The sequence below is a fragment of the Falco biarmicus genome, chromosome 8 (assembly GCF_023638135.1).
Source record: "Falco biarmicus isolate bFalBia1 chromosome 8, bFalBia1.pri, whole genome shotgun sequence".
NCBI classification, from domain to species: domain Eukaryota; kingdom Metazoa; phylum Chordata; class Aves; order Falconiformes; family Falconidae; genus Falco; species Falco biarmicus.
Window position 1 is genome coordinate 59,970,619 of NC_079295.1, and position 22,957 is coordinate 59,993,575.

Sequence of the window (22,957 nt, forward strand, 5' to 3'; positions counted from 1 at the left end):
GCAAAGGTCTTTTCAGTGCAGTGCCACCGAGAGGCAGCGGAGGGGACCCGCTCTGCAGGGCCCGGAGGTGAACCCCAACTGCCCACCGAGGAGGTGGCACGCGCCGCACCCCGGGGAGCGCGGCTCGAACCCGCAACCCTTCCGCTGCGGGGCCGCGGCCCACCCTCCCGCGCCACGGCGGCAGCCGGCGCCGCCCCGCCGCAGTGAGGGAGCCGGGCCGCTAGAGGGCGCCGTGGCCGCCGGTCGCGGCGCGGCCCCGTGACCCGCCGGCGCGGCCCGGCCGCTCCCCCCGCGCCGCCTGCCCGCTCCGGCCGGGCCGAGCCCAGCCCCGCCGAGCGCTCCGCCGCGGCGGCCCCGCCGCGATGTGGCTGGGGCCCGAGGAGGTGCTGCTGGCCGGCGCGCTGTGGGTCACGGAGCGGGCCAACCCCTTCTTCTTGCTCCAGCGCCGGCGGGGACACGGCAAAGGGGGCGGCCTCACGGGTGAGGCGCGGCGGGGCTGAGGGGAGGCTCCGGCCTGGCCCGGCCGCCTCGGGGCCGGCGCTGCGCGGGCAGCGGCCGGGGGGTGCTCCTGCCCCGCTGCCGTGTCCCCGCAGGGCCCGGCCCGGCCGGGGGAGGGGGCTGCGGGGCCGCCCCAGGGCCGCGGCGCGGGTCCCGGAGGGCGGGGCGGGAGCTGCCCGCCTCGGGGCGGCGGGGCTGGGGCTGGGGGCGGCGGGGGGAGGTGAGGGCCCCGCCGGCCGCGCTGGGCCCGTTCCGCCTCGCCCCGGGCCTCTCCCCGCTGTGTGTGGCCCCCGGAGAGCCCCCGCCGTCGGCGCCCGGCCGCTGGAGGCCCTTGGGGGCGGTGGCCGCGCCTGCTGCCCCCCGGCCGGGCCCTGCAGCGCCTGGCACGGCGGGGAGGGGTGCTGGTGGCCAGGCCTGCCGGGGTGCTGGTGGCCAGCCAGGGCCAGTGACTAGCGGGGCGGGGGGGGGGGGGGGGGGCGCTGGGAGCATCTTCCCTTCTCAAAAATGGCTTCTTGGTCATTACCTTGCCATGAATTATCGAGGTGTTTTCTTTCTATTGTTTGTGTGTCTGTGTGGGTTTTCCAAGGTTTAGAGGATGAAAGTAAGATGTAGTTTTGAATTAATATAAAAATTGCGCTGGGCCGAGGGTGAAGTTCTGTGGGTGCAGCCCACTAAAACCTGCCCTGTGTCCATGTGCCCGATAGCCATGTGTGGTGACACAAACAGTTAAAATAATGTAACCATCACCAAGGCATGATGCTAACAACAACAAAAAATGCCCTCACTTTTAAAATACCCCATGTCTGTGCAAAATGCTTACAGTTATGTGAATAACAGAAATGTGCTTTTTACAGTTGAGAATTACGTGCAGCCAGTTTCATGCATTAGCCCTATTAACCAAATAGGCTTAAGTACAGAAATTACGCAGCTGATAAACATGCTTAGCATATTTCATCTTTTCACAATGTTCCAAATCATTCTGAATTACTCTTGTTTTATGTAACGTAACTTGTAGCATTTGTCATGTAGATACGTAATTGTACGACGGAATTTCCCATGTTTTTACAAAAAGAAGTGACACCTGGTGCCATTCTGGCAACATTTAAACACCTATTATTAAATGGTTGATGCTTTGAGCCAGTTTACTTCTTGAGCTCGTTTAACTCAGTGGGAGATTCTTCTTCAGAGCTCCTAGGTGTTAGAAGCCACGTGTCCTCTTTAAGGAGCTGCACAACTGCAAGTTGACATTTTAGAGTTAGAATGTAGATACTCAGCCAAGCTGGAAAGGTGTTTTAAGTTGCTGTCATACTCAGGTTCTTAAACGTGTCTTGTTACCAGTCCATATGTCGATATCTAACACGTTCAGTATTATTACAGGAAGTGTTCAAAATGACTTTTTAATTAGTATTCTGCCTAAAACTGTACACAAGAAACCTGGAGCCAAAACTGAGATCCTGCTGTGCAGGGTACATATGTGTATGTTTTAAGGATTACCAGATGAGCTTTATGGATGGTGTTTCCCTTGGAGTATAGTCAGTGGTCTATTCCTGATCTGTTACTTGCTTTTGGATAGCCAAGAGAGATAAAGGGGAGGAAGTAGTGTGTATCATGATAATGAATGAGATATGGATGGGTACAGTTTGCTTAGACTTACCCAAACCATAGGGAATTGAGCCTGGGCCTCCCAGTGATCCAGAGGAGCAACCACGCTCCTCTCCAGGTTGTAATGTTAGAAAATTTTTAATGGTGAGGTTGTTGCAAAATTAATTTGCCTTAAAGATGCTAATAGTATGTTACCTAGACTAAACAAAGCAAAGTATCATCTTAAATATTTTATTCATCTAGTGAACAGACTTAATTGAAATAAACGGATTTGCTTTACAAAGCCTGTCAGCATTTATTTTGGAAGTGCCTGCTTTTTTGTTTAACGTCACGTAAAAATATTTTGACTTCTCTATTACAAAAATTTTTGATTCTATGCCTTCTTTCTTTCTTTAATTGAAGTACTTCTAGAAACATCACTGAGACCTGTGAGTACCAGTTTTTCTAGAGCTATTTGATTCCATTTTGGATGAGTTATCTTACCTACTGTTTGCATAGTTGATGCTGAAAGATACAACATTGAAAACTCTTCTGTGTTTTAGTTTAGTAGACTTAGAAATCACTATTAGCAATAGAAACCCCAGAGAGGAAAATGCATCTCACTTCTGTTGGAGAATTCTCCTAGGAAGATAGAGGATTATAATGAGGTTTAGTAGACATTTAATTGCCATCTAAACTTTATCCATTGCCTGTGGGATTGGCTGTAGTTGGTTTGTAGGTAGTTTGCCTGCAGTGACTGGATGTATGTCTTCGTTTTCTTGACCGAGTGTCATTGCTCTTCCATCACAGTGTACGTAATACGTATATTGGCATTTTTCTGTAGTGTTGATCCTTTATTTTTACTTAACCCAATTCTTCTTGGTATTGCATTGTTTTAATTTCTCTCTTTTTGCCTCCTAGGCCTTCTTGTGGGAACATTAGATGTGGTTTTGGATTCCAGTGCCAGGGTTGCCCCATACCGTATTCTGCACCAGACTCAGGACTCTCAAGTGTATTGGGCAGTGGCGTGCGGTATGTATTGATGTGACTCTTGTCGGGGGCTGGATTTGTGTTATTCTATTGGGGTTTTGGTTCAGATGATGAGAAACCCCACATAGGAGTATTCTGTGACTGCTCAGGAAACTTTCCAGAGCTTCTGGTGGGGTAGTGGAAGATGTCAGAAATGACAAAACTTCTCAGTGTTGTTTAAAGTATAGTTTAGGAACTTAAGGCTCTGTAAAAGCTTCTGTTTCTGCAGGTGTTAGGAATTTTCTTTCTTCCAAGGTGTATCTGTTTGCAAGATCATAGTGACATTGTTCAGAGAATAAAACCGTGGTAAGATTGCTGTGGGATGATGAGGGTTGTGCCAAAACCTGCTTACCAAGAACATGGTACAAGATGGAAACATGTAACGTTGTTCGAAGCACCAAACGCTCTTTGAGGAATCTCTTTACTGTCTTGATCCAATTTATTTTTTTCTGCTATTTCTAGCCCATAATAGATGTATAGGTATACTATATCCATAAAATATATTACAATAACATTTTTTTAAAACATCAAGAATCCTTGACCTCTTCTATTTGAGAAATGTAACTGCTATGTTAGGATATCATGGTACAACCTTCTAATAGCTGGTGGTGAATTTTGATTAAGGTTTTAGGTCCTACTGGTTACTAAAAAGAAAATAACTTCAGACATATTTGTAAGACTGACTTCGTTTATAGTAAGAATTTTCACTTCTCACTTTGTGGTTGAGACATAAAATATGAGCATGAAGTAATCATTTGCTAAGCCCACAGATGTTCGTGTCTTGCTTTCCCTGGTCCTGTCTTCTCCCCTGGCAACAAACACAGTATCCTCCCTTGAAGAACTACTTAAGTTCTGCAGAGGAGGAGTGTAGAAGTTGCTGTGTTTCACAGAAAAACTCAGTTTCCCTTGTGAGGAAGGTGGAGGCAGAGAGGAAGAAAGACAGAAAAACAAGATGACAGGCCAGAAACTGCATAGGGAAAAGCAGAATATTTAGTGGCTATATGGTGTAAATCTGAAATTTTATAGTATCTTGACACTCAGTGAGTGAGTTATTTTGCACAATTTTGGGAGTGTTTTAGTTGATATTCTCTATATCTCAATTACTTTTAAGTGATGCAGGATGGTAAAATGAGGTGGGCTATATAACAGCTGAATGGAGTTTGATAAATTATGCTGGAGTAAATATATTGCCTTCGACCACAGTATTTTTGTAATCATATCTGGTTCTGATTTTATTGTCAAAGTAAGAGTACTGTCATTCACTTAAAGTTATAAAATGTATAGGGCTCTCTAGTTGAAAAATGAATATCTTTTATTTGCAATTTATCGTGTGTAGATACTAGCGGGCAGCATTCTGGTCATGCACAGCTTCAGCCTGTCAGCACTTTGTTCTTATAACTCTCTTCGTAGGAATTACAGATTTTTACTTCTTCATGTATGTCATCCTAACATTGTCTTAGAAAAATGTCAATTATTGTGGCCTGGCTTATTTTAGCAATTTGTCTGCTGTCACTAGATGTGAGATGCAGCTCACAATACAAAACAGAATGCAGAGTTTATTGCCCTGCCGTTGTTGCTGGATCTGTGGGTTTTTTCCACAACTGAAGCATCCTATAATTGATAATTCTGTGCCCTTAAAATAAGCCATTTTGTATTACTCAATCATTTATCCTTTAAAAACATTGTCAGATGGCTAGTGTAGTTGTCAAGTAAACTTATACACAGAGGCAAAAGAAAAAATATTTGTTACCTAATCCATTGGGGCTGTACACACAAACTGAAATTTACAGCCCTGCAGTCCTTTGAGACAAGACAGCTTACTTGCTTCTAGTGTTTTGGTTTCACGTCCTGGAGGGGTTTTTTCTTATGAAACCACGGATTAGCTGGCATTGGGTTTTGTGGTTAGGTGTCCAGCTACAAATACATGAATACTATTTCATTGCTGAAGTTGCCTTCTAAAAAATTAAGTCAGGTAGAGCAATAGCTTTAGGGAGCTGCTTCTGTTGTTTGCTGCTTTCTTCTTTTCCATCATTAACCACACAGAAGGGTCCAGCCTACTCGCAGAGAACTTGAGTAGAGGGAGGCATGCTGCTAACATTTTTGGATATCCCACTGCTTTGGTATGAAACCTCAAAATATAAATCTACTGGAACTTGGCAAAGAGAAACTTGCAAATAGCTTTGACTTGCATTTAAACAGATCTCTTTTTGTCTGCATTTAACAGTGTTTCTTACCTTATTAAAATAAAATTGATTTTTTTTTTAATATTTCTTCTGCATTGTTTATCTGTCTGCTAGAGAGTGTAGTGATAGCTATCAATAGAGAGGAGGAAATCTTGCAGTAAATACAAATCTTAATTAATGGCAACTAGCTAAGGCAAATTTCTATAGGAAGGTTCTTTAAATTGTTATACAGTGAACCTTATCTTTTGTGAACTGCTGTAGACTGTACGGTTAAAGACAACTAACTGATAAAAAGTTTGCTGAGACATTTTTTATTTAAGAAAGCAAAGAACTTACGTTAATATTTTGGTTGCTTTTTGTTTTGGAATTTTGTGCACTCTACTGACCATTGCCCATGGGTAATGGAACCTCTTTGTAAGTGTAAAAAGTTCAGTTGTTCTGAAATTTTGGGGTTCTTCTGAAAGTGTTGTTGGGGGGGTTTTTTGCTTTTTTTTTCCTTTTTTTTTTTTTTGTGTTCTCAAATACCAGGAATTTAAAAAGTACTTCTTGCCTGGAACATAAGAATGCTTTTTGTCTGGGAAAAAAAGCTGTGTTTAGTGTGCACCGGCAAATAAGATGATCTGTTGATAGTGTGCTGATGATCCTTGGTGGCAGTGGAGACATTTCATTAGGAACATAATACATTGTTGTACGTGAAATACCCTTGACGTGTATGCAGTTGGTGTGTTTGATTTGTCCTGACCATTGTTTCATAATGATTAGTTTCCTGCTGCGAACCAGGATGATAAAAGACCTTGTCCTAATTTCTTTTTTCTTTTCTCTTCCCATCATCTTTCACCCCTTGAATTAGGATCATCTCGTAAAGAGATCACAAAGCATTGGGAATGGTTGGAGAATAACTTACTGCAGACTCTGTCCATCTTTGATAATGAAGAAGATATCACCACCTTTGTCAAGGGCAAGATACATGTAAGCGACATGTTTCCCTGAAGGACTTCCAGATCCTGCGAAAGAAGGGGGAGGTGGTTGTAAGAATTTTTTACCCAAGGGAGGCAGCAAGAGCTCCATTGCAAAAGTTCTCTCTGGTCCCGTTTCAGACACATGCATTTGAATTTGCCATGGAATGCATACAGTATTACCAGCATCATGCTACAGTCATAACACTGGACAAATATATTTGGAGGGGAAAAGGTTACAAGCAGTAGATCTGAAGGAACAGCCTGCTTAGGATCCTCCTACTAATTAAAATACAATACATTTTCAAAATCCTTGCCAATTATACCTTTGATGCAGAAAGACTGTTTAGTGAGGGTTCATCTGGCAACAAATATGGGAGAATTCTAGTTTGCTAGCAATGTACTTGCCCTGCCACAGTGGGCTAAAAGGCATCTAGGTTGTAAAGGAGCTGCACCCCAACTTCCACTGACTTCTGAGTCGGACAGGTGTCTCTGCTTATTGAGCAGGTAACACACTTCAGAGTCCCAGCCCACAGATTCTCCAGAGTAGAAACTTAGAAATACAGGTTTTTATTGAACATCAGCAATTGAGCTTTTTCAGTACTCCTGTCAGACTCTTTGTATTGTCTGTGTGTGTCTGTGTGAGAGAGGTCGTGGTCATTTGTTTTTCCTTCTGGCCAGTCAAGATCTGACAGACTGTAAAATTCTGCCCTTCCTGGCAGATTATCTTCTTCCTGTTGAAGAAACATGTATGCAAGTGAAAATAGGCTTCAGTTCTTCTGCAGGGTGTTCAAAGTGTTACCAGGCCAGCCGTAAGAAACTCAGTCAGATGTTAAACATGAATGCTTTGGGAGCAGATCCCAGATCCTAGACTATCTGACTGCTCTTCCTGCATGTCTTTACTATTTCTCTAATGTGGTGAGAAATAATAATGCTGTGTTGTATTTCTTGTTTCTCTGCCGGACTGCTGCTGTGGCTTTGCTGTGTATTATGTCTGTCAGCAGGCATGTTCCCTTCTGCTTCTTCTTTTTCTCTTCTCATGAGCAGCTGAGGGAACTGGGGGTGTTTAGCCTGGAGAAAAGGAGGTTCAGGGGACACCTTGTCACTCTCTACAGCTACCTGAAAGGAGGTTGTAGTGAAGTGGGTGTTGGTCTGTTTTCCCAGGTAACAAGTGATAGGACGAGAGGAAATGGCCTCAGATTGCCCCAGGGGAGGTTTAGGTTGGATGTTAGGAAAAAGTTCTTGACCAGAGGGGTTGTGAAGCACTGGAAGAGGCTGCCCAGGGAGGTGGTGGAGTCACCATGCCTGGAGGTATTTAAAAAATGTGTAGATGTGGCACTTTGGGACATGGGTTTAGTGGTAGGCTTGGCAGTGTTGTGTTAACAGTTGGACTTGACCTTAAAGGTCTTTTCCAACCTGATGATCTTAAAGGTCTTTTCCAGCCTAAACAATTCTATGATTCTGTGTCCTTTCAGGGAATTATTGCTGAAGAGAACAAGAATGAGCAGCCCCAGAGTGAGGAAGATCCAGGTAAATTCAAAGAGGCTGAAGTGAAGATGCGGAAGCAGTTTGGGATGCCTGAGGTGGAGAAGTTGGTCAATTACTATTCCTGCAGCTATTGGAAGGGGCGCGTGCCCAGGCAGGGTTGGCTGTACCTCACTGTCAATCACCTCTGTTTCTACTCCTTTCTGCTGGGCAAAGAGGGTGAGTTACAAGCCTTCTAGTTGTTTTTCTGCCATTTCTTTTTGATTGCAAATGATCTTGTGTGTGAACTTTTTTTTTAATCTTACAGGTTTTTTTTCCTTTTAGCAATCCTTTGAGCTCTAGCATAATGCATAGATCAGTCCTTGCAGTTACAGGCACTTCAGTGATGTTTAGACTGAATGCCTGAGTTCCGAATCACTTCTCAAGTTGTACAAGTACACCTGAAGCTTTACTTAAATTGTATTAGAGAACTAAGCAATATTTTTATTTTTACCTTGGTGCGTTTTGTTTGGAGCTACTGCCAGGACCCAGTATTTACAAAGCTTCAGCTCCCGAGTCTAAAGCTGGAAGGAATGAAAACTTGAGTAATTGTACTTGAAAGCATTTACTGGATGAGAGAGAGACCTTTTGGAACTGCATTATTTCTAGTCTAGTTATTCCCAAAGATTATTTCCAAGTATTTTTGGAGAGCCAGTAAATGTATGAGGAAAAGAATTGTCCGTGTGTAAGAGGGGAAAAATGCTGCTACACTGAGAGCTTACTGGCTATTTGAGCTTCATTTCTGATAGTTCGTTGTTCTGCCTCAAATTGTAATAGTAGGTTTTTCTGAATTTTTCTCCCTCAGTTACACTGGTGATCCAGTGGGTGGATGTAACCCAGCTAGAAAAAAATGCTACACTGCTGTTCCCTGAGTGCATTAAAGTAAGCACAAGGGACAGTGAACTTTATTTTTCCATGTTTCTCAACATCAACGAGACATTCAAGCTGATGGAGCAGTTGGCTAACATTGCTATGCGGCAGCTGTTGGATAATGAGAGCTTCCTACAGGACAAGTCCCTCCCAAAGCCCAGGAAGCCTCTTAAGAACATCTCTGCACTAAAGAGGTATATGTTTCCAGCAGTGAGAAGAGAAAAAAGATGATAGGGGTTTGTAATAATAAATCTGCATTACTGTGTAGCTCTTTGGTGCCACTGGGGTTTTCTCACTCTAGGGGCTGCATCACTTATTTCAGTCATTAGCCCTCTCGCTATTCTTTTTTTCTCCATCCCAAATTGGAACTGAATACACACACACCTCATGTCTTTCTCAGGCATGAGTAGGCACTAGTCAGAAGGAATTTTCAACTAGAAACTGTTGAAAATCTCGTTTTAAAAAAATAGTGAAAGAAGAAAATTACATCAGCCTCTTTGTATGAAGTTGAACATTTACAGAAAGTAATATACATTTGTATTGTAATAAAACCTTTGGCTGGGGACTGTTCTCTGCAGTTTTAGAATCTGATGTAACATTTAAGTCTCACAGATGCACTTGCATATTTTATCTTGTATTGCAGGACATACCTTGTCAGTGAAGTATGTCTGAAGGCTGAAAGAGGAGTCAGATAAGGGGTGGCATCTCAGTTAGAGAAATGAATACTTAGAATACGCAGCACAGTCTGAAGGTTATGATTGCAATGAACACTTAAGATTAGTATTTGAATGGGGTTTTCAAGTGAGAAAAAACCTCTGGGGACTACTCTTTACTTTTCTCCAGAGACCTGGATGCTCGAGCCAAAAACGAGTGCTACCGTGCCACTTTCCGGCTGCCCAAGGATGAATGCCTGGATGGACATACAGATTGTACCTTGTGGACACCATTCAACAAGATGCATATTCCTGGCCAGATGTTTGTTTCCAACAATTACATCTGTTTTGCCAGCAAGGCAGAGGAGGCCTGTCATCTCATCATTCCACTCAGGGAGGTGGGGATTTTTTTGCCATATAATAAGGCTACAGACCTTTCTTGTCTTTTGTGTGGTTCTGTCTTGTATGTGGTGCTTTACAGATAATGGAGAATCTGCTAGATCCAAATGGCCCTTGTCTTTGTTTTCTAGGTGACAATAGTTGAGAAAGCAGATAGTTCCAGTGTCTTGCCCAGCCCTCTGTCCATCAGCACTAAAAGTAAAATGACCTTCTTCTTTGCCAATCTGAAAGACCGGGATTTCTTGGTACAGAGAATCTCTGACTTCTTGCAAAGAACGCCATCCAAGAAACCATGTGGCAGCGACAGAGAATGGAAGTGGAATTTGGCTGATCCTGGTTCCGAGGTACTAAGGAAATAGCTGGGAGGAGCATTTGCCAGCTTCTCAGAGTTATGTTAACAGTGTTCATTGCCAGCAAGTGCTGTCTCTTTGTTAGGCAGTTAGCAGAGCAGGGAGGCTGCCTCATCTCAGATGCTTTATGTTCTGTTGTTCAGGAGGTTCCAGAGTTGCCTTCCAGCAGCCCGCTTGCAGTTAGCCCCACGCCTGCTCTCAGCTGTCGACCTGTCAACTTCTGTGCGGGGGAAGTGCCAACAGCCTCACAGGGACTACTCAAACTCTTCAGAAGAAATTCCGAGGAGCTCTTGGGACCCAAAGGGGTAAATACTATTTTAACCTAAAACAAGTGAGTCTAAGTAGCTTGCAGTAGGTTGCAAATTTGCTGTCCTGCTCTAGGGCTGAAGATGCATTTTATCCCTCATCAGTCCTGCAGTGTCACTGCTGTGTCTGTCACAGTGATAGTGCTGCATAGATGTAACCTGACCATCAGGTTGCTTTACCAGCACTGAGGTATCTGAGATACTGGAGGAGAGACTGAGAAATTAGTGTTACGTGCTTCTGGGATGTAAATTCATGTCTGGGAAGAACTACTTTTTCTTCAGATCAAGAAAGCAGAGAACTGGTATCTGCATGCTAATTAATCATCATAGGCCATGGTTCTGCTTCCATTTATGTGGAGGTTTGCACAGTGTAATGCTGTTGCACAGCCCACGTTAGTGTTGTAATGACTTTAAGCAAGGTCAGAACTGATTCAGAACAGTGTAGATTAGCGAACACCCTTTCATTCAGCAGGGAGGAGAAAGGCTTTACATGTCACAATGCATTCCTCTTGTGAAGCACAGGCCTCAGTATACCCAGAAATTACCTTTCCTACAAACATAAAAATGCATTAATCTCCTAAAATGGCCATATTTGTTCCTGTGAAGGCAAAGGAGAAGATGAAGGAAGAGTCTTGGAACATTCATTTCTTTGAATATGGGCGAGGGATGTGTATGTATCGCACTGCCAGGACTAGGGAGCTGGTGCAAAAAGGAATACCAGAGAATCTTCGTGGAGAGCTGTGGCTCCTTTTCTCAGGTAGGATGTTGTGCCGGATATTTGACAGGTAGCAGGAATAGGCTTTCTGCACATCTCAAAGGAAAAGGTATAAATCTTAGCTTGTTTCTGAAGAAATTAATTACAGGTTAACTCCACATGAATGGATGGTTTTGCTAAAAATGCTTTGCAAAAAAGTGATTGCATTGCTGAGATGACTTTCTTCATGAGCACGGTAGCTCTTTGGCCTCCTTTGTCTGGGTTTCAGTGTTGGTACATAAACTCTTAACATGATGATTTAACAATGAGTTTGTTACTGTACTTTCATATCTATTTGTAGTTGATGAGTTCATGTAGTGCTTCCTGGCTGCCTCGTCTCGGAAACTGTGGGCATGAAATCTGTATTCCAGAGCTCAAGAGGTGAAGCAGTGTTTGTCATTACAGGGGCTTGGAATGAGATGGTGACTCATCCTGGTTACTATGCAGATCTTGTGGAAAAGTCAATGGGAAAGTACAATCTTGCTACAGAGGAAATTGAGAGAGATCTGCACCGTTCTATGCCAGAACATCCTGCCTTCCAGAATGAGCTGGGAATTGCTGCCCTCCGGAGGGTCTTAACAGCTTATGCATTCAGAAATCCAACAATTGGGTACTGTCAGGTAAGGAAGAACTCTGAGGCTTGTTAGTCCTACACAGTGACCATGATTGACTTGGCTTTTCCTGCATTTTTTTTTGTTCGGTTTTGAGCTTTTCCTTCATGCTGTCCATGTGGTGGCGTGAGAGTAGGAAAGAAGTGGTTTTGTTGCAAGATCTCTTACCTATCCTTTGGATGCAGCATTTAAATAGACGGCACATTTCTGTTAGGTGTAATAACAGAGTCTGTTGCTAGTTTTCCTGCTAGAGGTTTTCCTAGTTCAACAAAACCATCTTCTGGTTTCATTAAAAAGAGCAATTAAATAAGTGGTAATGCATATGGGCAGTGTCATGAAAATTGAGCCAGTTGCTGGTTTGTGAAACAGCTCAGTGGAAATTCAGATTCATTTTGTGTATTGCTCTGGTATTGGAGGATCTCATGTTGCTCTGTTATGACTAAACTGTTACAAAGCTTTCTATGAAAACTTTGAAAATTATACTTAGTCACATTGAATGAAAGTGCTTGAAAAAAAAGTAGTTGTATAATTTGCTGCCTCACAAACAGAGAAACCAAAACAGGAAGGTAAATCGGCTCAAGATCATCTATTGACTCAGATACTAGTAACAGCTGGAAACAAATGTGACTCTTGGGGACAGTTTTGTTGTATTCAAGCTTTTTAAGTTTAGCTGGTCTGTAATGACAGAGCTTTCATGAACATCTTCATGTTTTTCTTCTCTGTGTATATGACTCTGCTGGCTTGTAGGCCATGAACATTGTTACATCAGTGCTGTTGCTGTACTGCAATGAGGAAGAGGCTTTCTGGCTCCTAGTGGCTTTATGTGAGAGGATGTTGCCAGATTACTACAACACAAGAGTAGTGGGTGAGTCTTTGTCAAGTTCATGCTGGAGCCTGGATTTTCAGCTACAGTTGCGCCAGCATGTCTCAGGAACATTCTGTTGTTCAGAATGAATTAAATGTGATGCATTTTAAAGATGATGAAGCACAACCCTGTTCCCTTTAAAGTTGCAGGTGTGTGATGGAGACATAGGAAGAGACACTACAGACTACCAAGGTAGTAGTACTACCTTGTAGTAACAAGGAAGATGAAGTCACTAAAAATTGGTAGCAGGAGGGACCCTTAGCAATAAGGAGGCATATCTAGAAGAAAATTATTGGGTTATTTTTTACCCATCTGAATGATGTATTAAATCTTTGGAATAGGCTCCCAGGAAAGGTTAGTGAAAGCACCGCTTCATGAGCTTTTAAAGTTGGTCTGTGTAAAAGAGTATAGTTTGATGTAAATATCATAACACCAGTAATCCTCCACCCCTCCTTTCAGGGAAACTGTATACATCAATGAGAGATTCTGTTTCTGCATGCTCTGCAATGTTGGAATAGTTTCTATCTAAAGGTGTTGGTTTTATTGAGAACAGGGAACAAATCTAAATAAATGTGTTAATTTCAGTTCTCATGTAAAGAGACTTATATGAAGTCAAAGTGAACTCACACTATTTTGTTTAAGTAATTGATCAGCTTCAGTATAGTACCATAATACCACCAATTTGAGTTCTACCGTTGGTTTTGTTTGTTTCCCCAGGTGCATTGGTGGACCAAGGCATCTTTGAGGAGCTTACACGAGAGTATCTTCCACAGCTGTCAGAAAAGATGCAGGACCTAGGAGTGATTTCCACCATATCTCTTTCCTGGTTTCTCACTCTCTTTCTCAGTGTTATGCCCTTTGAGAGTGCCGTGGTCATTGTTGACTGTTTCTTCTATGAGGGAATCAAGTTTATCTTGCAGGTGTCATTGGCCATACTTGATGCCAACATGGAGAAGTTGTTGCAGTGCTGTGATGAAGGTGAAGCTATGACTATTCTGGGCAGGTACCATTTGTTGTTTTATTTATAACTGAATAGTAATGGTACCCTTTTAGTCATCATCTCTTCCTACCTAATTCCATTACATAGCAGGTCACAGGTAACACTAGCATGAAAAGTGAGCTCCAGAGAGGTTTGCTATTGCTTTCTACAACAGCTGAAATTAATTTTTGGCTCAAGTGTGGAGGAATCCTGTATTTCTGGAATTAATTGCTTTGCAGCATAATGCATTCTTGCATCTCAGTTTGAATTTGAATTCCAAAGAGTTGTTTGTCTGAAATTCACAGAAGAATTCTGATCTACTGTTAACAAATCCTGGCAGGTATTGCCTTCTAGAAATATAAAACTTTTCCAAGCAAGTATCTCCCAGGTCTCTTAAATGTAAGGTTTTCTTGTTTGAAATGTGAATCTCTTCTATATGCAGTAAGATCTTCAGCTTACGACTAGAAGCCCCCTTTAAAAAGAGTAAATACCCCCAAAACCAGGGGGAAAGTCAACTTTACTTCAGGTACATTGAGGGTAGGATTGTACCTTAGCTGAGAAAAATTAGATTTTCCTACATATTTAAATCAGTGATACAAAGAAGTTGGGAATTATGTCTTTGGGTTTTATTTCTTTGCCTAGACACTAATCCTGGAGTCTTGCATCTGTTCTGTTTTTTCCCCACAGGTATTTGGACAATGTAGTTAACAGACAGAGTGTCTCTCCCCCTATTCCCCACTTGCATGCCTTATTGACGAGTGGAGATGACCCGCCACTTGAAATCGATATCTTTGAACTCATCAAAACATCCTATGAGGTAAGATTCTGGCTTAGTTTTTGCCCAAGAGATTTTTGTCGACTAACATCCAGTTTTATACTTTGTTTTATACTGAACAGTGTTCATAGCTTGATGTGCTTGAGTGCAGGCTCAAGCCACTAATCCACCTGCTTGGTATGAGTAGAGCCTAACGCTGTTGGCTGTAGCAGATCTGTATTTCTGTCAGTCCTGACAGATGCATTTTCAGCTGTTCTTTAGAAACCTCTGATGCTGGGTTTCTCATGAATTCTGCATGACTTCTTTTGCAGGACAGGGGTGAATAGGGAATAGAGCTCAACTTTTTTCTCATCTTCTTGTTGCTTGTAAAAAGCTTCTAGGGATTTTAGATCATCTCTGAGGGGATAGTATGCTTCTTAAAGAACATGTAATTGAACAGGGATTATTCTTTCTTTAGGAGATGATGTTGACCTGGTCTGCTTCCTTTCTTGTAGAAATTTAGCAATCTGAAGGCAGATGACATTGAACAAATGCGTTTTAAACAAAGGCTGAAAGTGATCCAGTCTCTGGAGGATACAGCCAAGAAGAGTGTGGTATGTGACTCCCATATTGAATGAGCTACCAAATGGTGTATTGATGGAATGTGTTTTGCTGTGAGCATCTAGAACATTTGTGCTGTAGCAGACCCAGTTTTGAGTGACTTGAAGAATTGCAGTTCCTGTGAAAACTGGATTTACTGGCTGGAATAATGGATTTTCAGTTTTCTTCTTCACATGGTTCTAGTTAGTCTAATAAAATGGGTTGAAGTGCTTAGGACATGATTGAATTAGATATTTGGCGTGGAAGGAGATAAAAACTACTTGTAGGCCTTGTAATAGCCTCCACTGCCTAGCGCTGTCTGTTTTACTGCTTGCCTGGAATCTTTGAGGAAGAGTAGCTAGCAGATAATTGTTTTCCTGCCATTTAGGAAATATGCTAGCACATTAGGGAATTTTACAGAAAGGTTCATGGCCAAAGGGGAGTATATCTATTGCATTTATTTTCCATGTCCTAGGTGGAGAACCTCATCCACATGCTTCTTTCACTGTTGTTTTTCAATGTATCTGAGTCAAACATCTGAAGATAAAAACAAGAGGGAGGGGCAACACAGTCTTGCAGGGTCAGATCTGCACAAACAAGAAGTAAGCGCAGCAATTTTTTCTAGCTGCGCAAAATGTCAGCAGTTTCTGCTTGACCAGAAACTGTCTTCCTGACCTGTAATCCATAGCAATAGAAGGTATTAGAATGGTTATGTTTTCCCTCCCATCCTGTGTTGTATCCCCTTGCACTTGTTGTTTTCTGTTACACAGATTTTTCAGTGAGTTGTATTTAATTATTCCTAGCTTTGAAGCAAATTGTTCACTCTGTTTTCTCCCTAACTATAGGTCCGAGCTGTGTCTGGTGACATTGGTTTCTCTATTGAAGAACTAGAAGAGCTGTATGTAGTGTTCAAGGTAAGAAATTAGAGTGAGGAAGAATGTTCTGACACAGAGAGAAGAAATACCAAAATAAGTTGGAAGGGAACCAGTAACTTTGCTTTGATTCTTGATCCAGCCTGTCAGAAACAGATGTGTCATTCTGTTAACAAGGTGCCAGTAAGACTGGCCTTATTACTATCTGATTGATTCCCCTTGCTCAAAGATGGCCAAAACACGTTCAAATGATATTTGAAATGATTTTCAAACACATATTTTAACCATTCTTATTCAGAAAGAGATTGTGGAGTCAATAGAAAGGAATGTCGCATAGCATTGCAGATGGGGAGCTAGAATTGACTGTACCTCAGTTTTCATTCTCAGGTTTGCCATTGACTTGATCTGTAATTGTAACAAAATTACTTAAGTACTTTGCCTCTATTTGTCACTGTATGTATTTTTATAACAGTGTTATTACCCAACTACACTTACCAAAGTCACTGTGAACTGAGTTGCACTGTGCTGTAGGCTCAGAGAGGCTTAATTGGCAAAGCTGTATGTTGCCTTTGCAGTAAAGCCTGACTGTCATTTTGTTCAAACCTGAAGTCATGTTTTTTGTATTTTTCACTTCAAAGTGCTTTTTGTGAAATCCCTGTCTCTTCCTTCATTTTGTGTTACTTTGTAGTGAAGTAACGCTCGGAATAATGGGGGAGATAAACTGTGTCCTGAAATGTCTCCTCTTTGCTTACTCGATGCTATTCTTGAGCTATAACCGTCTCCACTCGTGGGCTGTTGTAGTGTAGTATAATCTGACCTGTTAATCCTTTCCCTCCAAAGGCAAAGTATCTGATGAGCTGTTACTGGGGAAATAATCGTGCTGCAGCTGCCCGCCGAGATCAGAGTTTACCCTACCTGGAGCAGTATCGCATAGATGTGGAGCAGTTCAAAGAGCTGTTCATCAGTTTGACCCCCTGGTCCTGTGGCGCACATACGCCTGTGCTAGCAGGGCGTTTGTTCCGGCTCCTGGATGAGAACAGGGATTCTCTCATTAACTTCAAGGAGTTTGTGACAGGGATGAGTAAGTGGTGTTTTCAGAGATGATGGAATATTGCAGTAAAGTGTTTCTGTCTTTTTCCAAGCAGGGAACTAAAAGGAGATAGTGGTGGTTGCACTGTCATGAGGGGAGGGTTGGCAGCCTTTCAGGAAGCCTCAGGCAGAACAAAAGATGCCTTTTTGCTGCTAGGCAGTTTCCCATTTTGGGAAACCAACAAGATGCAGCTTTGCTCTGGATTTCTTTACTGCTTCTGCGCAGGGCTTTGTGCAATTAATGTTTCCTCATTGCATGTGAACTCCAAGTCTGTGAGCAGAGGATGGTTCTTTATCCTAAGTGTTATTTTTCTTAACCTTTTTTTTCTTCACAGGTGGGATGTACCACGGTGACCTCACTGAAAAACTCAAAGTACTCTACAAACTGCATCTGCCTCCTGGTGAGTGATAGCTTCTATATACTGCTACGATTGAGCATGGGTTGTTCCGACATGCAAATCAAAAGGGATGCCTCGTGGATTTTGGTAATGAAGTGAGTGATACTGCTGTTCAGTTAGCTTAGAAATCCTAACATTTCCTTCTCTGTAAATACAGCTCTGAATCCAGAGGAGACAGAGTCTGCTTTGGAGGCCACAAGTTACTTCACAGAGGATGTTACAACAGAAGGTAATGCAACACTGCTGCCTTTACCTCTCAGTTTGGGCAGGAATTGCAGCATAAATCCACGTGCTGTGAATAGTGATTTTGTACAAGACATGGTCTCATGGTGGCAGTATGTTAAGATTGCCAGTGTGTTGGAGTTCGCTGTCTTTGTTGCATGATGGGAAAGAGGTTTGGAGCTTAAACTCCTCAGTGCCCATTTCATCCAGGACACAGCATGCTCTGAAGCATATTCGTAGACTGCCGAGGAGGAGCAGTGTGCTTTTACCCAGCCCCTGTCTCCCACCATGATTTAGGGTTTTCATGCAAGTCTCATTGTCTTTCTTCCTGTTTTTGTTTCCTTCTCTTTGTCTGTCTGTGCCTGGCCTTTTCTTCTGTTTTATCTGGGATACTGTCCCTTCAACCCCTTTTTCTGCTGCTCAAGTATCTCCTTTTGTCTCAGAGCTGGATTTCTGCCTGCACTGTGAGTCTCAAGGTCAGTCCATGGATTATGTGCATGCATTGAGCATGGCTATAATGCTGATATCATCTGCCAGCACCACTGTGCTCTTTTAAATACTCTGAAGTTGTTGCTGCTGCTCCTCTCTCATGACACTCCCACTATGAATAAAGTGCTATAAGTAATTAGGTATCTTTCAATATATTCTGCCTATTGAGTTTCAACCTTGGTCAAAGTAGGTTTTGTCTGGCTTCTTTCAGTGGAATTTATTTCACCACCAGAAACCGGCAGGCAGAAAATACACCCAGAGTAGAGTGTGAGGGATGCTAGGCCTGCTGGCCTGGGTAGGTGATACCTGTACCTACTCCACAGTCTTCTAATTTAAAGGAATAAGGATGCATGCCATTGAATTATAAAACTGTTAGTATAGACTCATTTACTGCATTTCTTAAAATGCAATTTGAGGGATTATCAAACAGGAAATCAAAGTATGCCAGTTGCGTTAAATGTTTACCAAAACGTAATAATGCTCAAAGAAAAATCTGAGTGAAAAACTACAAGGCATGATTGTGCTGTTTGGTGCTGGGTGGCTAACTTTAACAGTCTGAGTTGAGCCAGGACTTCCCTTTTAGTCTAGTGACAATATAGGGAACCAGGAGCTAAGTTCATGAAGTTAGGCTCTACAAATAACTCCTAAAGTGTTAGTTCAGTCAGTGAATAATGGTGAGTGTAGGTATTAGTCATACATCTGCTCAGTACTGGTTTGGGGTTTTTTCCATTCATTATCTTGCTTTGGATAACAGAACTTCTTTGTTTTTAAGCCATCACGTTGCTTAGCTGTCTTTCATATCTGTGTTTCACCCTTTCTTTTAAGAGTTCTGCCCTCTATCTCAGCTCTTCAACCCACTTTTCAGTGTGGCGCTTTATCCGGTTCATCCCACCAGCCTCTTGCTTCCATCCTGTTCTGTTCACTCCTCCAAACATGATGTGGGAGTGTTGAGATTGAACTTCTGTTAAATATATTCTTGTATGATTTCAATTTGTGTATTTTGAGTTGTCTTATGTTCTTTATGTATTATATTGCTGAAAATCAGCTATTAATCATTCTTCTATAATTCCATAATTTTTTAGAAACCCAAGATGATAAAGGAAGGAGAAATGAGAATGGTCCAGAAAAAGGTAATTTCATCATCAATAGACGACATTCTAGTCTTGTCTGTCTCATATTATAAACTGTTCGTCATCCATTGCTGTATCAAGGAGACCTTTCAAAGTGTCCCTCAAGGACAGAGGTAAAGTGGGATGCAAGCTGGGAAGTAAATCTCTCATGCCTTACTGCTCTAACTCTTACATACCAAGATCGTAACATTTGTACATCATGTTTGTTAAGTTGTCAACTCAGAGTTATTTATGAGAAGTCAGACCAAGGCAGCAGTGTTAAAATATTTGCTTTACTGAACTGGATCAGATAAACCAGGAGAAAATGGTACAGCCTTCCTGGTAGATGCATTCCTGAACTGTCAATAAAACCTGCTTCCAGCATGATTTTTGCTGGCACAGCGTTCCATTCACTTCTTAAGTCTGAAACAGTTAACCACCTGACACTAGCAGCTTCTTGTTGCCTTGCAGAGGAGAAAGGTACCAGTCCACAGGACTATAGATACTACCTAAGAATGTGGGCCAAGGAAAAAGAGTCCAAGAAAGAAACCATTAAAGATCTCCCCAAAATGAGTCAGGTAAGAAATGAACGTGAAGGTTTCCAGTTAGACAACTGGCAGCTTAGTGGGGAATTCAGCAGTACGTGCAGCCATTTTGCCAGCATACTCAGTCCTTGCCTGTAGATTGCCCTGCTGTTCTGGTGAGCTTTAGAAGCCTCTTAACTCCACACATTTGTGTTGACTTCCTCGGTGGACATGGACAAACTGCTTTTTTTCCACCAAAGGTATTTGATTCTCTCTGCCTCCAGACCAGTTTTTCCTATAAGAACTGCAATCTGTGTTTTCCCTCCCAAGCAGTATGTTTCAAATATGGCATCGGCTGCATAAACCTGTCTGGCTTTTTTGGTTTTGCATTGCCTCGAGTTACAGCTGCTTGGTGGAGAGTGAAGAATGTGGTTACAGCAATGAGAGTCTGATGACTGGTGTGATCTTTTCTGTCTCTAATTTCCTTGATGGGTGCTGCTTAAACCAGTTTGGAAATGCTTAGAAGCTGACCACAAAAGTGTAGCAGGACAGAAGTAAAACTTTATGTTTTCTCAGATGTGAGTGTGTGAGTACTCTGTTCATCTGTCAGCAAAAAAACCCCACCGCTATTAAATTGCTAGTCATGTCTCAATTTAGCTGCTACAGCAGAGAGAGAAACGTTTGCCTGTATTGAACTGTTCTGAATCAGTACAGTAAGTTGCCACTTACTTGGTGGGGAGGCAAATAAACAAGGAGTCAGTCAAGATGGTGCACTGTCAAGTTTTTTCAGCCTGAAGTATGATTTTTTTGGTCTTTGTCTTTTGAAGGAACAATTCATAGAGTTATGCAAGACTCTATACAACATGTTCAGCGAGGACCCCGTGGAGCAAGAGCTGTACCATGCAATTGCCACTGTAGCCAGTCTTCTTCTGCGAATTGGGGAAGTTGGAAAAAAATTCTCCAACAAGCCCATGAGGAAGTCTGAGGACTGCAGAGCAAACAATACCCAAGATCCTGTGAGTGAAGAGGAGTCACCAACATCTGAACACAGTCAGAATTCAGCAGTGGAGCAGCAACCCCAAGCTGACCATGAGGACAAAACCTGTGGAGATGTTCAGCCTGAAAAAGCACAGCAGGAGAACCAAACCTTAGGAGATTCGTCAGCGGAAGGACCAGGCTCTCCTTTACAGCTGCTATCAGATGATGAAACCAAAGATGATATGTCCATGTCTTCCTACTCCATGGTCAGCACAGGCTCCTTGCAGTGTGAAGACATTGCAGATGACACGGTCCTGGTTGGCTGTGAAGGCAGCAGTGCAGCTGCCAGGTATGGTAGTACCATTGATACTGACTGGTCTATCTCCTTTGAGCAGATCTTAGCTTCCATGCTGACGGAAACAGCCCTTGTAAACTACTTTGAGAAAAAGGTCGACATTCTCCAAAAGATCAAAGATCAGAAGAAAGTAGAGAGGCAGTTCAGTTCATCCAGTGACTATGAACTTTCCTCCGTGTCAGGGTGAACTCAAAAAAGCAGGAATTGTCTTTGGGAGATAAAACGGAGATAATGTGGCAGATGGCAGGATGGTTCGGTATTTTGTGTTGGGGATTTTTTTGTTATTGTTGTTTAATCAGAGACCAGTAACTACACAATTACAATAGATTCCAATTGATAAGGGGCTTCTGACAGCGACTGTTTTTTGTAGGTGCTTCTTTGGCTACTCTGGCTGACAGAATTAGATTTACATTCTCAAGAGCCATTAGAACCTAATAGCCCCTGACATATAGAATTACCAGCATAAATTATGCATGTCTGCCTTTTGCTATCTTTTATTTTAATGAAGTTCTGTTTCAGACAGTAACCGCTCCTTGCCTGCCCTTCCTTGTTTGCTGCAGGTTTCCGAGTAACTTGCACGGCAGATGCAGCCTGGCTTGAAACCATTTTCACCTCTGGCTGCCAATCTGAGAGCTAATGCAGTGTAGTCAAGTCCTGTAGGACCCTGGCCTATAAATAGTCTTGTAAGTTCTTCAGTGCTGTTCTGTGACTCAGCAGCTATAATGCAAATGTGCCCCACTGCCCCCAGCACCCTAAGTTCTAAACACAGACGTTCCTCGGATCTGCTGGTTTATTTCAGATGTGATTTGGCATTTTCATAGTGTATGATCACTGCCTCCTTCAGCATTCAGGAGTTTTCAGACAAGCCTGGTTTTCTAGCATTTGCTTTTCTAATTCTTTGAAAACCCTTGTTTTTCGTTTGTCCGGGAAGCCACAAGCTCCTTGACTTCAGTGCAGAAGAATATTAAGTCAGTCAGTGGGCTCATGACAGTTATAACGAGGGAACAAGTTCCTAGATGAGAAGTCAGTGAATCAGCCTCAGCGTTACAGGGCAGTGACACACTGGTCTGCTGGACTTTCCCCATCAGTACAGAAAACATTCATTGTTCCCTGCTAACTCTGTTTTTACTAGCTAGTGATGGGTCCAGTTTTTAGGAGGACCCCTACAAATACTCTGATCCATCAGCCCTCACAAATGCTTGGGCCAGAAGATGTACAGGAGCATTGTGCCACCTGCAGCTGCTCAGTGTGTCCTTTCTGAACATCTCCTGTACAAAGAGTCTAGCAATGGATGTGCTTTTAGAAACTGCTATACATCAAAGGGCATTTGTACCTGAAGAGGAAGAATTCATAGTGCAGCCCTCTGCCATCAGCCCATTATGGGAAACCTCAACAGACTAGATCTCTTTCCAGTTAGAGATAAAATAACTGGGAGACTGAGTTAATGCTTTTTTTAATCAATTAAGACCAGAAGAAACTAAAGAGTTAGCCTTCTGGTAGCAAGGTGTGCACTCCAAGGGAGGAGAATTAATGCTGTTCTACAGATAAATTCATCTCAGTACGCAGGCATCTGCCTCGCAGGGCTGGGGAGAGCTGCTGCTGGGCGAGAGCAGACCCCGCACTGAAGGCAAGGTTGGCTGCAGCTTTTGGCTGGCGTTTGGAATATAAAGGATGGGAAAGACACGTACAGGTGGATGTTCCCATTTAACACTACTTTGTGTGCTACTCAGTGTTAATTCCTCCTTGTGACATTCTCTGTATGTATTCGCAGCTGGTACATACTTCTCTGCCTCCTCTGTCCTGTATCACTGGAGAGCAGCCATTAGTAAAACTGCTTTTACTAATTATTCAGTAATTTATTGTAATTTTTTAAAAGTACAAATAATACATGTGATTTTACACTGTCTGTCTGTCTTATCTGTCACGTACTCAATAAAGGAACCAGAATCCTGTAAGCTACTTTGCCTTTTATTTCTCTGGGCTCATGGTATATTGCTTGTTCTTTGTCCG

General features: G+C 42.6%; 1 protein-coding gene across 2 annotated transcripts; it reads left to right on the plus strand.

The window, feature by feature from the left end:
- Positions 1-250: 250 nt before the first annotated feature.
- TBC1D9B (TBC1 domain family member 9B) lies at positions 251-22,902 on the plus strand. Of its 2 annotated transcripts, XM_056348962.1 has the most exons (22): positions 251-480; positions 3,001-3,111; positions 6,142-6,260; positions 7,723-7,951; positions 8,577-8,835; positions 9,485-9,692; positions 9,825-10,037; positions 10,187-10,348; positions 10,955-11,105; positions 11,508-11,722; positions 12,461-12,578; positions 13,296-13,581; positions 14,245-14,374; positions 14,827-14,925; positions 15,757-15,825; positions 16,624-16,864; positions 17,208-17,273; positions 17,428-17,499; positions 17,918-17,968; positions 19,064-19,111; positions 19,562-19,668; positions 20,442-22,902. In XM_056348962.1, the coding sequence occupies exons 1-22, from the start codon at positions 363-365 to the stop codon at positions 21,132-21,134; spliced, it is 3,765 nt and encodes a 1,254-aa protein (XP_056204937.1). In that variant the 5' UTR covers positions 251-362; the 3' UTR covers positions 21,135-22,902. The 2 variants fall into 2 exon arrangements, with proteins under 2 accessions (XP_056204937.1, XP_056204938.1); XM_056348963.1 differs by lacking the exon at positions 17,918-17,968.
- Positions 22,903-22,957: the final 55 nt, after the last annotated feature.